The 16371-nt window shown below is 35.7% G+C and overlaps 1 protein-coding gene across 1 annotated transcript; it reads right to left on the bottom strand.

Annotated features, from left to right (window-relative positions):
* Positions 1–4691: 4691 nt before the first annotated feature.
* Positions 4692–9133, bottom strand: LOC127847840 (uncharacterized). The gene is made up of 3 exons (XM_052380038.1): positions 8228–9133; positions 7756–7905; positions 4692–5594 (listed from the first exon to the last, which is right to left on the bottom strand). Exons 1-3 carry the CDS (start codon positions 8583–8585, stop codon positions 5359–5361), a joined length of 744 nt encoding a protein of 247 aa, XP_052235998.1. The 5' UTR covers positions 8586–9133; the 3' UTR covers positions 4692–5358.
* Positions 9134–16371: the final 7238 nt, after the last annotated feature.

Here is a 16371-nt window from a genome sequence, read left to right on the forward strand (position 1 = left end):
AGAAACACAAAACGAAATCCACCACGAGGAGACCAGCGTCGTAAAGAAATGTATGCCTCTTGAATCTACTCTGTGAATTGGTCTTGCATTAACATTCACGATTGTTATTACTAGTCATATATTTTCACAGCTGACACGGCAATCAATTAGATAAGAGGCACACTATGTGGCCTCAACAAATTAATGTGCAAGTACACAGGGGTATAAAACTTAAAATGTAATGAACGCCTGTCTGACCCCTCCATTTGTGGCTAGCACATTGTGTATTGATCCCATATACTATACAGTATATAATCATTAACGATGATCTTGGGTTCATTTGTAGCGGATCCGTGGTCTAGTGGTAACACACTGGCTTCACAATCCAGAGATCGCTGGTTCGATCCCCCGCTGCACCTAACCTACTAACTCGTCTTTCGCATGAGACGTTAAACCGAGGTGCAGTGTACTAGGTGCTATACACCGGGCACTAAAAGACCCAGGGTCACCTCTGGAACGGGGTGTCTCCTGTATCTTGCACTATCCCCCGTAACCAACTAACACGTCTTTCTGGGGGCGATGGCCATATGGGAGACAATCCCGGTGCACTCGATAAAAAAGAAAAACAACAACAAAACAACTTGGGTTTATTTCTGCACGGTTTCCTGTGCGTATTGATGACCCATGATAAGGATTTGCTGCATGGTTACCTCGGTAGGGTGCCACAACACACGGCCAATATAAACGACGTGATTAGGTGTGTGTGTGTGTGGGGGGGGGGGGGGGGGGGTCTGATAGTACACACAGGTGGTAAGCGTGTGGCTATGATATTATTATGTAAAAATATCATTTTGAATGAACAATAATCAAATAATAACGAAAACCCAACTTCTATGGAAAAAAATCCACTATCAAATATACGTATAACACGGTATTCAACTAAATTCCCATGAACTCGATTTTATTCAACGCAAAAATGAATTTTCTTTCTGAAAATGTACATATCTTGTAATGTTTTTACATATGCTGGGTACAATTTTAAGAAATAACACGATATCTTGAATATCTTAAAAGGGACTTGTTCACAGTAAATGGAATTTTTCGAAGTTTTTCACTTAGTTAATTTTGATGTTTAAAATGGATACATGTAAACAATTGAAGAGTGCCAGTATAAAACAAGAATACAAGTAAAGAAACAAAAAAGTAATCCCCAGCTGGGCTCGAACCACTGACTCTTGGAATAAAAGTCTAGCTCTCATACCACTAACGCATCTGTGCTGATTGAATAGAGAAGTATTTTATACATTGTATAAGCAAATCTAGTAATGTAACAAATTACAACCATAACAACAGAACTCGCCAAATAATTCCATCGTTTCGCGTTTGTTACCATGGTTATGCTTTATCATTTTCAGATTTTTAAATCATCAAAAGATGCATATAATGGATATTTTATAGCATACTAAATTTTCAGTTTTATTATTTGATTGCAAAAAAACATCATTAGTTCATTACAACGAACATTTGCAAATCTGCAACATTTGTTCAATTTTGTCAATTTATCAAAACGTGAACAGATGCAGATTTGAAGGTTTTGTCACCCTCCCCCCACTAGATAGAATTTAAAGAACAAACGTTACAAAATGAAAATGTGAAAGGAACGGTCAAAGGATGCATGCTTAAAGCAATGATTTGTATGCGTAAAAAATACTTACGTCCCGCTTTGACTCGAAAGCTACGTCGGGGTTTTGTTTTATGGAACCCTTTATGTGCGAAGTTTTCGCGCATAATATCATCGATAATATTTACGCGTACAAGTAAGCTTCATTGAAAATGTGAGTTAAAATCTCCGTGGCGTGATGGATATGGTGTCCGCCCATCGACCGGTTGGTACCGGGTTTGATTCCGACCTTGGGACCGTTCTTTAGATCTCCATCAAAGACACCAAGTACTGGTTCCAGGCACAGGAAATCGACTCGAGAGAGTTTCAGCATGCTTATCGAGCAAAAATAAATAGTTTTAAACTAAAGTTTGAATTGAACATTTAAAAAAGTAAATAAAAACAGATGAATGAAAGTATGTCTTATTACTAGTATTGTCCTGTTGATTGGAAATATGATGTGGTCACAGTGTGTCGACCATAATAAGCTAATAATCAAATCACACCTGCTGCAATCACGTTTTTTACAAATGAGTGATCGATTGAAAAAAAAAGCAGAAAATGATTACAGAAATTATGGAAGAACAACGGGCCTCCAGTTTCCTGTAGTGGGAATTATGGTCTTCTCACTCAGGCGACTGGGTTCTATTCCCTCTCACGGCACATGAGTTTGATTGAAGGTCACTCTTCCGTACAGGTGGGGTTTCATCCGGGTACTTCAGCCCCACCCCACCACAAAAGCCCATGACTTTATTGATGGTTATCGTTGATGAAAACCAAAATAACTGGAAAGTGTATTTATAAATAAAAGTCCTCAAAATTCGTGAGCATTGTAAATTGTTCATTCATTACGAAAGAGTGATGGGGTACATTCTGGGTCCTTATATTAGGGAGCCTCAAACGAAAAAGGATATTATAAATGCACACTCGTGGACATATCCTTGGGGTAGAATACCAAATGGCGAGGCCAATGTTTCCTTAAATTAGGTCTTTCTGCAATACCGCACATAGACCGAAACTGAATCTTAATAAACAGTTATTACAATGATGTGTTGATAAGGCCTGAGTTTTACCGACCGACACCCTCCTCTAAGTTAGCCCAAATAATTCCCTTAGCAACAAAGCACAACACATATTCTGAACATATTTATTGAATTGTCTCAGGGAATATAATTTACAAATATGGGCCCCTTTAAAACGTCAGTTCAAAAAGAATGAAAATACATTATGCGCCCTTTTAAGACGACAATTAGGAAGACATAACAAAACCCTTCGTCTCTTTAAAAAGAAAGATCATCAGAAATGAGCACAAACTATGCTTCCCTTTGGAACGACAGTTCAGACTGGAAGGAAATAAACTGTGCGTCCTTTAAAGGGGCCTTTTCACAGATTTTGGCATGTTTTGAAGTTTGTCATAAAATGCTTTATATTGATAAATGTAAACATTAAATTTTAAACGCTCCAGTAAAAATTCAAAAATAACATTTAAAAAATGAAAAAAAAGTAGCCCGAGGCAGGGCTCGAACCAGTGACCCCCAGAATCCTAAAGTAAAAACGCATTAGCGAACTGAGCTATTCTGCCAAGCATACATAACATGCGTATTTTATACGTTATATTAGCAATCTTCGTAGTTTCACAAATAAAACGACAACAACAGACTCCAAATTATTCAATCGTTTCGTTTTGCAACGCTTTATAATTTTTAGGTTTTTAAATCGTCAAAAGATGCATATAATGACTATGTAAGACCATGGCAAATGTTCAGTAATACTGCTTTCTCACAAAAATCATAACCAAAACGAAAATATGCGAATCTGAAACAACTTTTTCAAATCTTGTCAATTTACCAAACCGTGAAAAGATCCCTTTAAAACCACAGGGATCGTTAGGTAAAAACGGTCCCTATGTTTAAAACTACATTTCTGATGGAATGGAAACAAACTATTCGTCTATTTAAAACGAAAAGTTCAGAAGAAAAGAAAACAAACTCTTTTAAGACGACGGTTCAGGAAGAATCGAAACAATTTATGCGTTACGGTTTAGTCTTCCTTCCGGACATTAACGTGTCATTAGAAGAATAGGCTTTTCTGCACGAACCGCTCGACTTTGAAGTTCATGTTGATGAATTACGCGATCAATTGGTACATTTTAAAGAGTTGCCGTTACTTTAATATGCTTGTGGGTCTAATACTTATACTCGTTTGAAAAAGAGAATGAAGTGGGTCGCTTCTTTAATGGGTTTTGAATAAAATAAAGGGCTCTAAGGCGTGAACAAAATAATTGAGTCGCGTTCTGAGAAAACTGGGCTTAATGCATGTGCGTAAAGTGTCATCGCAGATTAGCCTGTGTAGTCCGCACAGGTTAATCAGGGACGACACTTTCCGCCTAAAGTGGATTTTCGTGTAGAAGAGATGTCCTTTAAACTTAATATACCATAAAAGCGGAAAGTGTCGTCCCCTATTAGCCTGTGCGGACTGTGTCGAAATAATTTTGAGAATTATTCATGAAGTATTTTTCAGAGCCCTTTAAACCACGGGAGTTGCTAAGAAACACAACTGCGTATGAGAGATAAGTATCCTACGAAGTACGTTTCTCCAAATTGAATACAAAAACAGTTTGTGAGTTCTTCGAAGTTTATGAGGTCTTCTGCGTCTGAGGCTGCACTATGTGAGGACCCGGATGGTGCCCGGCACTCTTGACTAATTAACATACTATACCCACGAAAGTTGAGACGTATTTTGAATTAATCATGATAAACGTTTTTTATAATGTTTGTGGACTGGGACTTTCAACGTTGTTATGTTTTCAAAAGACGCATGTTCATGAACATAGTTTCATCGAAGCTGCTTCATAACATGTTTCATGTCATGCAGCTGTATTATTGGTTAATACTAATTGCTCGTTTATGCAAAAAGAACATAATTTGTTATAAACTTTATATTGTATCTTCACAAAGTGCCTCGTTATGCATGAAATAACATCACTTATTCACAAATTAAAAGTTTAAGATTTAGAAAGAAAACGCAAATAATTATATTAATCTAAAGACAAAGTCAAAAATATAAGAAACTACACATGAATTCAACACAATGTAAATACGTTATCACTAACGGACATCATAAAGCAGTAGTTCGTGAATTATTAACTGATGAGTACACATTCTGTACAAAATGATATGCATGATCCATAGATATCGTACATACTATATTTCACTTTTAGGTCGTTTGAAATGTGAAAACTCGATTTAAATAATATTATTTCCGTTTCGATTTGTAGACTGTTTCATACAAAACCCCACAATAATCATTTACAAGCACGTATGTTTGTTGAACGCATGGTAATCGGATGTTTGCATTATGTATGGGTGATTGTGTTCTATTACTAAGTACATTGAACTTCGAACCACATCAGTTGCCTAACATATTAAACACTCAAAGACAAATTTTGAACACAAATAAAACGATCATTCAACTGCAAATGCATCACATATTCTATACATAACACAAACGATTTTCGATTTGAACACGAAAATGTAAAATGTCACGACTTATCTTTTTCGTTTAAAAAGCAGACTAACTCTGCAATGTTTAATCTATGACTGTAAATAAATACAAATACTATACACATAATATATAAAATAATAACTTGTAAATTTCAAGATTCGTCAAATATGTAACGCACAAAACAGCACGCATATGTACAAAAGAGCATTGGATCCTCAAGTGATGTGACAGCCGCGTCCCTTCCAAGGCTGACCACCTCTGGCCGTCTCCCGAGAGATGGCAATCAGCTCTATGACCAGAAACGCCAGTCCGGCGGCCACCAGCAATAAAACGGAAGTGAACGACAGCGCTATCGACCACGCCCATCGCGTAGTGACGTAGCCGGTTGCGTCATTATAATTGCAGGCACCGGATCGCCAGAACGTGGCCGTTGCGATTTGAGTCGCGAGTGCTGTAAAATAATAAAACATGAATAATAAACGGCAGCGAGATTGTTTGATTCATAAAAAAGTTGAGTTTTAGTTAACGTGATTTTTTTTTTAAGTTTACAGAATATACAAGTTGAATACAATATAGTTACACCCGGCTCATTTGCGATGCATTTTCAGTTTACTCTTCAGTCCGTTATTTTATCGCCGAGTCACACTTAATGCGAGCTAAGAATGATGCTTTCTTCACGAGGGATTTGTTCAATCGATTCGTTTGCAAAAACGTGTCATTTTAGATCGATCTACAATTAACTAGAAGTTAAATTGAAGCGTCTGCATGGCAGCAATTAAGGACAACACACACAGGTGATCTTAACAAAGCTGTTAAGTTGCCAACCCATTTTGGGAGAACTTCAACGTGTGCAGTTATGATAGCGATGATGCTATTAAACACGCCTATCAGCTCAAGCATAAACCTACCGTTCAATACTTCGTCCAAACTAAGCGACCGACAACTTCAGTCACCAAACGATGCTTTAAAAGGAACCTTTTCACAGATTTCGGCATGTATTGAAGTTTGTCATAAAATGCTTTATATTGATACATGTAAACATTGGATCAAAAGAGCTCCAGTAAAAAACAAAAATAACGTTAAAGAAAGAAAGAGAAATAACCCACAACTGGGCTCCAAACTCTGACCCCTGGAGTGAAAGTCTAACGCTTAGACCAATCGGCCATCCGTGCTCAAACAAGGAATAACGTATTTTATACGTTATATCAGCAATCCTCATAGTGTCACAAAATATAACGACAACAACATAACTTTCCAAATTATTCAATCGTTTCGCGTTGCAACGCTATATATTTGTCAAGTTTTTAAATCCTCAAAAGATGCATATAATTGATGTTTTAGAGCATGGTAAATGTTCCGTATTACTGTTTCCTCACAAATATCATAGACTTCAACAAAACTTCGCGATTCTGAAACCTTTTTTTTAATTGTGTCGATTTCCCAAAACGCGAAAACTTTAAAGCTGTTACACATGGTTTGGTTTCAAAAAATGAAGGAATGGCAACATGCACTTGCTAACATAACGTATACGTACAAATACACATACCTTAAAACATTTTGACCTGGGTCCATTATTATTCACTAACCGATTCTTAGACTTAAGAATACAGAATCGACGTAGAACCAACAAAAATACGTCCAGCATTTGAATAGATACAGGCTAGCACTTGTGACAATGTCCTTACCAGAATGTCCTCCACGAAGAATGATGTGAATACAGGCAGTACATATAAAGTTTGAATCAACATTAAATCATGTCTTCAACATTCAGATTAAACTAGTATTTTTCGTTCTGAGACCTAAGTCCAAGTATTGTTTGGTGAATACGGGCCCTGCTTCGAACGCATAGTGTTTTTTCTTCAGAAATACGTTCGGGCTGTGAAGCCAAACGTGGTCCTTCTGCTACAGAGGCAATCTGAGGACAAACTTTACACGTCCAAACTGCGATACAAGTTGTGATCAGTATTAAATGGTATTTATATCTTCAAAGTGGGTATGCACGATTTTGTCAAATATTTATGAATTTATATAAAATGTGTAAAAAACTTATTATACATATATTTCAATATAAATTAAAATAAAAGTTAAGAAGAACATGTGTCGAAAAATGCGAAATAAGACAGATATTTTATTCTGAAATGGAAAATGTCTGTACAGTTTAATTCGCCAGTATGTATATCATGCATGTTTGATGTGAATCTAAATTTAGTTTTACGGATCATTTTAATTTCCTGAAACGATATCTATTCATACGACACACGAACACTAACTACGATCCTATTAAAAAGACGAATGCTTCGGTTATTGTAGGAAAATATGTACGAAATATCTTCGTCACAATCGGCTCGGGGTGCTAATTTGTCTTTGCTGCATTTTATGAAATTCGTCTCCACTGTTTAATTTTTCTTGCTTATGTTTTGTTATTGTAACATACTTTTATAAATATATTACAATTTAACACATACATGTATCAAAATCGTGCATACCCACTTAAAAAAAGCTTACTCGCTACAAAACATTTGGTGACCAATGCAAAATTGAGGGACCAGCAACTCGTATTAAGTTATCGCAAATAGCATCCACCAAGCAGTATGTCATCATGACATGCTTACCCGCTACAAAGCAGTTGGTTACAACGGCGACGTTGATGCATCGTCGACGCGGGAGGTTGTAGTTGTAGATGTAGCAGATTAGTAGCAGGACGACCACGAGGCAGCAGACGACACCAATACCACCGAATGTTCGGGTAGCGTTCAAGCAAACTGAAACAAGAGTACTAAATAATCAATTTGTTTGGTATAATGATGGATGGCGTCTGCAATATCTTTTAGCGTGATGGCGGGTTTGATGATGGTCGTCCACAGGTAAGTACGATAAATATACCCGCCAGAAGGAGAAAAAGGGAGTCGATATAATAAGAATTACATTTGTCATCTCATTGATAGTTCTGGTGGGTATATTTGTCAATTTTTTGAAACTCAACAACACGACAGCACAACATTGCATATCAGAATACAATAACATGTTAATACTAAATGCAAAATTATTGCAGGTATGCACATATCGTTACTGCTTGAACGTTACCCGTAGTCTCGCTCCTGAATTCGCACGTGCTAATTAACACGCACGATGTCCAGATTCCAACGTGCATGACATCATCGCCGTTGGCGTTTAACGTGATCATCCAATCAGGAGTGCCGAATGAGATCACGTGAAAGAGGACGCCAATCAGAAATACGCATCCCGCTATGCGCCAAGGCCATCCGGTTATTTCAAGATTGGTAATAAATGTGCCCCGTTTGTTCGATGGTTCGTCTTCATTTTCAACGTTAATAAACTTGATGTCATTGTTGTTGTCTATCGTGACTTTCTTTTTTGTTATAACTCCATCATCATTGCCATAAGCGGGAACTGTATTTTGGGTATGGTCGTCAAAATCCATCTCTGGTTCGTCAGCGTTCTTTAAGATCTCTTGTTTAACCTAGTGTCCATCTAATGCTTTCTCGTTACTATTCAAGGTACAACTTAAAAAATCAATGATATACACGAATTATAGCATTATGAAAGCATTTTTTTGTTATCCTTCAGTGGAATTTGTGTGTACTTTAATTCAAATTTATTATAAAACGTGTATCTTCACTGCTCTGGATACGTTAATACTTTGTGCTCGATGTTGAAATGTTATTTCACTAATGTAACCTATGATTAATTTGTTCTTAACCATATCACATAACCTAAAAATATTTGCACTTATCATGCAATTGTAAATCCCATATGGAAGTGTTCATGCATGCATATTGTCGCAAAACTGAGTGTTCCAACTTGACTGAACACAACTTCACACTTTTTTTCCATTGAAACGTAGATCCCATTGATGTCACGAGGGATGTGGGCAATACTTAATATTAATCCTTTACATAAACCCTCTCGCCTTTTGTATGTCAAATAAATGTTCGCTATTTGCCATGCGTGGCAGTTGATAACAACTTTGCAAAGTCTAAATTGTTTTGAGTTTTAAAGGTAAATATTCAAGCGATAAAGTAATCTTATTCGGCATTTGTCGAAGGTTCTAGATAAAAAAAGCATTCAATTTGGTAAATGCTGATGTAAATGTTGACATACAGATTTTGCCATATTGCCATATTTATACGAGTCAAGTCAATGCCGTTCACATTTTAAAACAGTCAATAGTTTTCTTAAACACTATCTTATTTAATTAATACTGAATAGCTAGGAGAATAACCTGACGTTTAACCGTGTATTTTATTAAACATACAATTGTTATGTAAAGCGTATAGTTATGTACCAGTTCCGAATAAAGCTATGTACAAGCTACATTTATATGTCAACGTGTAATAAAGGTACTTGTTTGTAACTTGGGTCAAATAAAAGTTTTTGTAGAGAAAAATGACATGTTTTTGACGGAGATTTCTTAAAGGTTTGATTATTGTATAAAAGTTGTGTACAGTATATTAGAATCAAAGTACTGACAGTACTGGTGTGACGATGCTTTTGAAGAGGATTGATATAAAAGCATCTATTTAAGTGTATCTACATCACCACAATTGTGTATGTGGGTACGAAAATTTTGGGTAGGAATATAATGGGTACGAAAATTTTGGGTACAAAAATTATGCCAAAAAAAAATTGGGTACGAAAAGAAAAAAGATTTGGTTACGAAAAAAAATGTGGGTAGGAAAACAAAATTGGGTACGAAAACAAAATTGGGTACGTGCAAAAATTTGGGTACGAACAAAATTGGGTACGAAAAATATAGGGTACGAAAAAAAATTGAGGGAACGGGGAAGTAGTACCCGTGGGGAACTTGATCCATTCAGCGAAACTGTGAGGCGGGTTACGTTCTCGATCAAATATAACAAGAAATATCTTTAAAAAAGATATTCGACGTGTATTTTCTGTACCACTTATCTTAAAAAAACGTTCTGTTACAGTAAAACATGTGTGGATTATAACATTACGTTTTAGCATATAAATTCAAAACCTGACATGCTATTTAATTACACCATGCTCTTTAATTTCACATGTATATGATACCAAACTGTATATTTCGTTGTTTCCTTTCCTAAGTTAATGATGCTATGTGTTCGGACGTGATTTCACATGCCCATGTACATGAACATATAATTTTCTCTTTTGATTATTGTTTTTTCTCTAATTCAATAAGCTTAGGAATGTTTGTTCGATAAATACGGCAATAGTTTCATGATGATTCCCGAAAGTAGGTATGAGCACATAGTCGTAAGAACACTTGCATACGTGAGTTCGCCCATGAACACATGGTTAACTAAATCTCCGCGATATGACCTAATATGTGTTTAAAGCAGCAAACAATATCCAACAAACGAATGAATAATCAAACATAGTATATGCACTGATGTGGCTCTGTAGTTTCTGTTTGAAAAGTTTATTAAATATGTAAAATGAGAAAGCACGCATAAGAGCGAGTTTCACAGATGTCAGTTTTTTTTGTTTATATCGAGTGCACCGGGATTGTCTCCCATATGGCCATCGCCCCCAGAAAGACGTGTTAGTTGGTTACGGGGGATAGTGCAAGATACAGGAGACACCCCGTTCCAGAGGTGACCCTGGGTCTTTTAGTGCCCGGTGTATAGCACCTAGTACACTGCACCTCGGTTTAACGTCTCATGCGAAAGACGAGTTAGTAGGTTAGGTGCAGCGGGGGATCGAGCCAGCGATCTCTGGATTGTGAAGCCAGTGTGTTACCACTAGACCACGAATCCGCTACTCACAGATGTCAGACGGCTATTATGCTGTTTATATACCATAGTCGCTACAACGTTTACAAATGGCAGGTTCGAAATAATTCGTTTTCTTTACACTCATGATCGCGTTGAAAGTTAATTATACACGTTTTAATTCGCAATTTATTTACTGAATCACGACAAATGTCAAATACAATACAGAAAATGCACAGTTGTTTCATTGATCTATAAACATATAATGGATTGAATATAACTGATTTAACATTAACGTTTGCAAACTATTATTAAATTTTATTCCCAGAATATGCTGTCCTATTTATAGCTGAGCTTCCTATACCTTTATCAATGATAATCAGCGAGGTATGCCGATTAAAAAATCGAGCTATCTCAATCGGATTGGCACGGTCTTTTACATAGGTCGCCATTGTGAAGATTTTTTGCATGTATGATAACTTAGACGAGCTGCTTCGCAGCATCGTCAAAAAGTGGATTTTTTTGTCTGAATTTCGTAAATACATTTATGAAAATCTATCTTAAAGGGATCTTTTCACGCTTTGGTAAATTGACAAAATTGAAAAAAGTTGTTTCAGATTCGTAAGTTTTCGTTTTAGTTATGATATTTTTGAGGAAACAGTAATACTGAACATTAACCATGCTCTAATATAGCCATTATATGCATCTTTTGACGATTTTAAAACCTAAAAATTATAAAGCGTTGCAACGCGAAACGATTGAATAATTTGGAGAGTTCTGTTTTTGTCGTTAAATTTTGTGAAACTACGAAGATTGCTTATATAAGGTATAAAATACGTCTCGAATGTGTACTCGGCGAAATAGCTCAGTAGGCTAAAGCGTTTTTACTTCAGGACTCTGGCAGGACTCCAGGGGTCACTGGTTCGAAACCTGCTCCGGGCAATGTTCTTTTCCTTTTTTATTTTTTTTTTCTTGATTTTTTACTGGAGCTTTTACGATCCAATGTTTACATTTATCAATATAAAGCATTTAATCAATAAGTTAAAAAAATGCCAAAATCTGTGAAAAGGCCCCTTTAAGGAGTGTCTGGTCCCTCCATGCGGAACTCAATTCAGTATATTGACCCATAATAAAATATCAATATTAAACAGTTCTCCCAGATGTCTTAATAAACGGTTTACATCACTGTTGGAATATTCTGAACCTCAATTTTATAAGAATTTTTCAAATTTTCGATGATTTCATAATAACTGTATAAACATGTATTACGATTTAAACTTTAGTATTGATATATTTATAAGACACTTTAGAACCACCTTATTATAACTGACGTAATACATTCTTGCCGATAAATTTATTGCCGAAACATAGTGGTTTAATCCCTCTTTTAGAACTGAAGGACAATTTGGGGCCTGACTTTCAAATGACAAATAGATCATTATTATGTTACAGGCTTTGACACGAAATACCAACCCATCTAAAGTAAAACTTATGTGGACATCAATGTTATAGTTCAATATCATGTTATGGGATATAAAATAAGTGTTTTCTTAATCGCGTTACTAATAATAGAACAATACTAATGCAGTACCAAAAACCTACCGACAAACTGAATCAATGCACATATTTTCAAGAGAATGGGTTGTGGGGGCTGATATGCGAGATAATATATTGTTTATTAGCCGTTTTCAGTCATATTTGAATAAATGTAAGATATTGTACGTCGTGTCGATTTTATTTTGATATGAAAATGTTTTTATCCTTTCTTTTTACCGCCTTTTCAGATAATGCAGGTCAAAGAGGGCAAAAATAAATTCACTTTTCAGATGCAGTATATGTCATCTAGACAATAACACACGGCAGAGCTTGGCCGGATGCCCGATGGCCATATTATGCGGTTAGTTTAATACTCCGGATTTATGGGACAACAATTTGGCCGTTGTGTGTTTTAAACAGTAAAATATGTTATATTTGTAAAGAATCGAACGAATTCAAAACGCATTTCGGATAGTGTGCATGTCATGCATAATTTTAAACTTCAGTAGGAAAAAATAAATCGCTTCGGCAGGACAACAACTTCGTAAATCGTGTTTTGGGTCCGCATTATCAATGGTTAGCATTCGATATAAACGCTATCAAAAATAGTGTGATATACAATGCATTTCGATAAGGGGATGGTAGGACTGAAAATGAAAGTGCATATCGTTGTTAATTTATTGTTATAAGCATTCCATAAAAGTTGTCATTCAGGTATATATACACGAGTTCTTGTTTGGTGTTGTTTTATATATATTTCTAACAATAAAAATAGCACATTCTCGATTCGTTCTTTTATTTCTTCTCATATTTTCTATAGCAAAAGGAACAGTTTAACCCATTTATGCCTAGTGGATTCTCCCATCCTTCTGAATTGGATCAATTTATATCCAAAACTAGGGATGTCTAGTATATTTATTTCTATATCTAGAATATTTCTTGCAGAAATTCCTTTAAGCAAACAGCGCAAACCCTGATGAGACGCCGTATCTACGCTGTTTTTCAAGGCCTTTTTTCTAGACGCTAGGCATACATGGGTTAATGTGGAACTAATTTTTACGTTACACACTCGGTAGTTATTCGGTCGCCAGAAATGTTGTGTTCATGAAGGAGGCCCGACCAGAATAATTATTTTTGTTATGTCAATTAACAACTTGTCTTTGATAAAATGCATTAAGGTCATACATTTTGCATATATCATTACCAAAAAGAACGAAAAGAAACAAACATTTACAGGCGTGCATTGTCGGAGATGTTTGCAAAGCTGTCAACTTGAAGTCATGTATAATAGATCCAAATTTAGTCCATATTTATGAAAGTCTACCCATAATTGGAACTATAGGCAGAAAATATTATTATAAATGTTTAGATTGCCTACCGGACGTTTATTTTTACCTGTATGAATAAATTGCTTTACATTTGCAATGATTTTCAAACAATAAAAAAAGATACAAATAAGCTGGAAATTAACTTAGCTTCAGAACGGATATAATTATAAAACATCATAGTTCAATGAAAATGATCTACAATGCATCAGAGTGGGCATAAATCAGCTGTAATAGTGAGCTTTTAAGTTTATAAATGAACTGCACACATGTCATATCTCGACATCTTTGCACAGCACCATGTCATATCATTTTTTCATCAACATGTTAAATTAAAGTGGATTTTTTCCACCAATACGATTTTCTTTTAAGAAACCCTGGCGGATATGTTACTCGGGGACATTGGTTAATATAATTGTCGTTGCAAAAACTTTCTCACTGGCTTTAAAGAAATTTGTAAATAAAGTGCTAAATATGGGACAAATCCCTGCATCGTCGACTTTAAATAGCCATATTTCAATAAATCCTGAATATTAATAACCAGGATTTTTCTAACATACATGGTAATACCTCCTTTGCATACACCAAAATATATTTTATTTCAAAAATGCCTTTAAACAATTATAGAACTGGATTTACTTACCCTACCAAAATTCATCGAAATCTATAGGCAACTTCTCCTAGAACATCCAACTTCACACAGCATATCGGGTTTCCGGGGTGTGTGTTCGTAAACAAAAGTTTATAAGAAATCGGATGGCTCGAATTCCGGATAGCTCGAACTATTGTTGCCGGTCCCGACGAGTTTGAGCCATCGAATTTCGACTGTACTTCAAAATGCAGCAGGATAGATCGGTTACCTGGTTGGTGCTGAGATGGAGAAAGTTTACCAGCTTCGGCCCGATAAAGAAAATGGGGCTCGCTAAAGCTCGTCCTATTTTTTTCTAAGCCTCACCGGGTAAACTTTCTCCATCTCGACACCAACCCGAAGCCCATTATGCGGCTAATGCCGATGTCCGGCCAGCTCTGCCGTGTGTTATCGTTTGTAATACATATCATCCTATTTTGTACATTCGCTAACTAGTCTTCCGTTCTGTGATTTTCATTCAAATGATTTAGACGGTAATAAGCGATGTAATTTTGTGTAAACAAAGTATACGTTTCATGTTTTGACAGTTGAAATAGCGATTGAGATGCCCCCTGGATGGTTTTGATCACGTGATCCGTTCTGGCTGCACGTGATCCGTTAATGCATGAATTCCGATGTAAAAAAAACGTGCCACAAAATATATTGTCTGCATTTTAAAACATTTTTTTTTGCTGTAACAGTAAGCTAAGGTAATATTTTATTGAACTGGTATAATAGAAGTATCAGAACATTTATAGTTTTTCACCAGCAGAACTTTATAACGCTACTGATCCGGTAATGGTAACTCGACTGTACTGTTCGGCATCATCATGTTTCTTGTTTACTATCCGACAACCAAGCTGTAAAGCGATAAGGTGACAAAACTTATATAAATAAAAGGCCATTTGCATATATATAGAATTCAAAATTTACTTGCTTTTACATCAATATTTTTCTCCACAACCTGAAAGGCTCTCTTTAAAGCTCATTAAAGTTTATCTACATATTATACAGTTGCATATTTCACTTCTTGGTTATTTAAAAAAAAAGTACTTACGGTACCTTACAGGCCCCATTTTAGTGCTGACTCCGCATCTGAGAAGGTTCCAGAGTGTGTTTTTTTTTTCTTTCGAATTCGAGGCCTCTTTCCTAATGAAAAAATGTATAAAGTATATTTTCCCCAAATGGGACCTACAAATTCCCAATGCAAGGTTTCGAAAAAATAAACTGTTTAAAGATCTAAAGACTTAACATTTAGTTTATTTCGCATCCAGCGCTATTATTGAATGTTAGTAAATATATTACTGAAAAGACTTTTATTCTTAATTTTGAAGCACTTGTTATCCGAAGGGCAATAGCCCCAAAAATTGGTGAAAAGACGCTGTTCTCAGCCAACGTCTGTGAGTACATGGAAGTTAGCGTTGGGAATGGTCTCAGCGCTAGTGTCTGGGCTGCCATGTACGAAACGTAGAAACTCTCGGAACACCATTTACCACCACTTTTTATGTGTTTAAATAATAAATACAGTGATTAACAGATATTTATAAACTGAAAATCTGTTCTTAAATACAAATCGGGTAGTTAAATAACGACATTATTTGTAACACAGTCGACAATATTAGAAAAAAACTTATCAATAGCCAATCCTGCTCTGTTCTTAATTCCATTTACATTCGCGGAACTATACATTAATGTATTTTAAATAAAATTGGGCTGCGTACTGTACACATTCCCACGAACAAAAAAGAATACACATAATTGCCCATTACGTCATCATATGTCTGCGATAACGTTTCTATATTTTTGTTACGACGGAATAGTATTGAGTATTCATTCGCAATCATATTAACTGTGTATTTCAATCTGTATGTATATTACAAATGATATTTAATTCGCATAACTATGTTTGTGTAAGAAACATACCAATTCCTAAGTAGTTATATAATTAAATAATGAAATTATTACCTATTGTTTAGAAGATAAGAAATCACACTCACTGAGTGTTATTTTCCAGTATATATC

Source organism: Dreissena polymorpha, chromosome 10 (genome assembly GCF_020536995.1).
Source record: "Dreissena polymorpha isolate Duluth1 chromosome 10, UMN_Dpol_1.0, whole genome shotgun sequence".
NCBI classification, from domain to species: Eukaryota; Metazoa; Mollusca; class Bivalvia; order Myida; family Dreissenidae; genus Dreissena; species Dreissena polymorpha.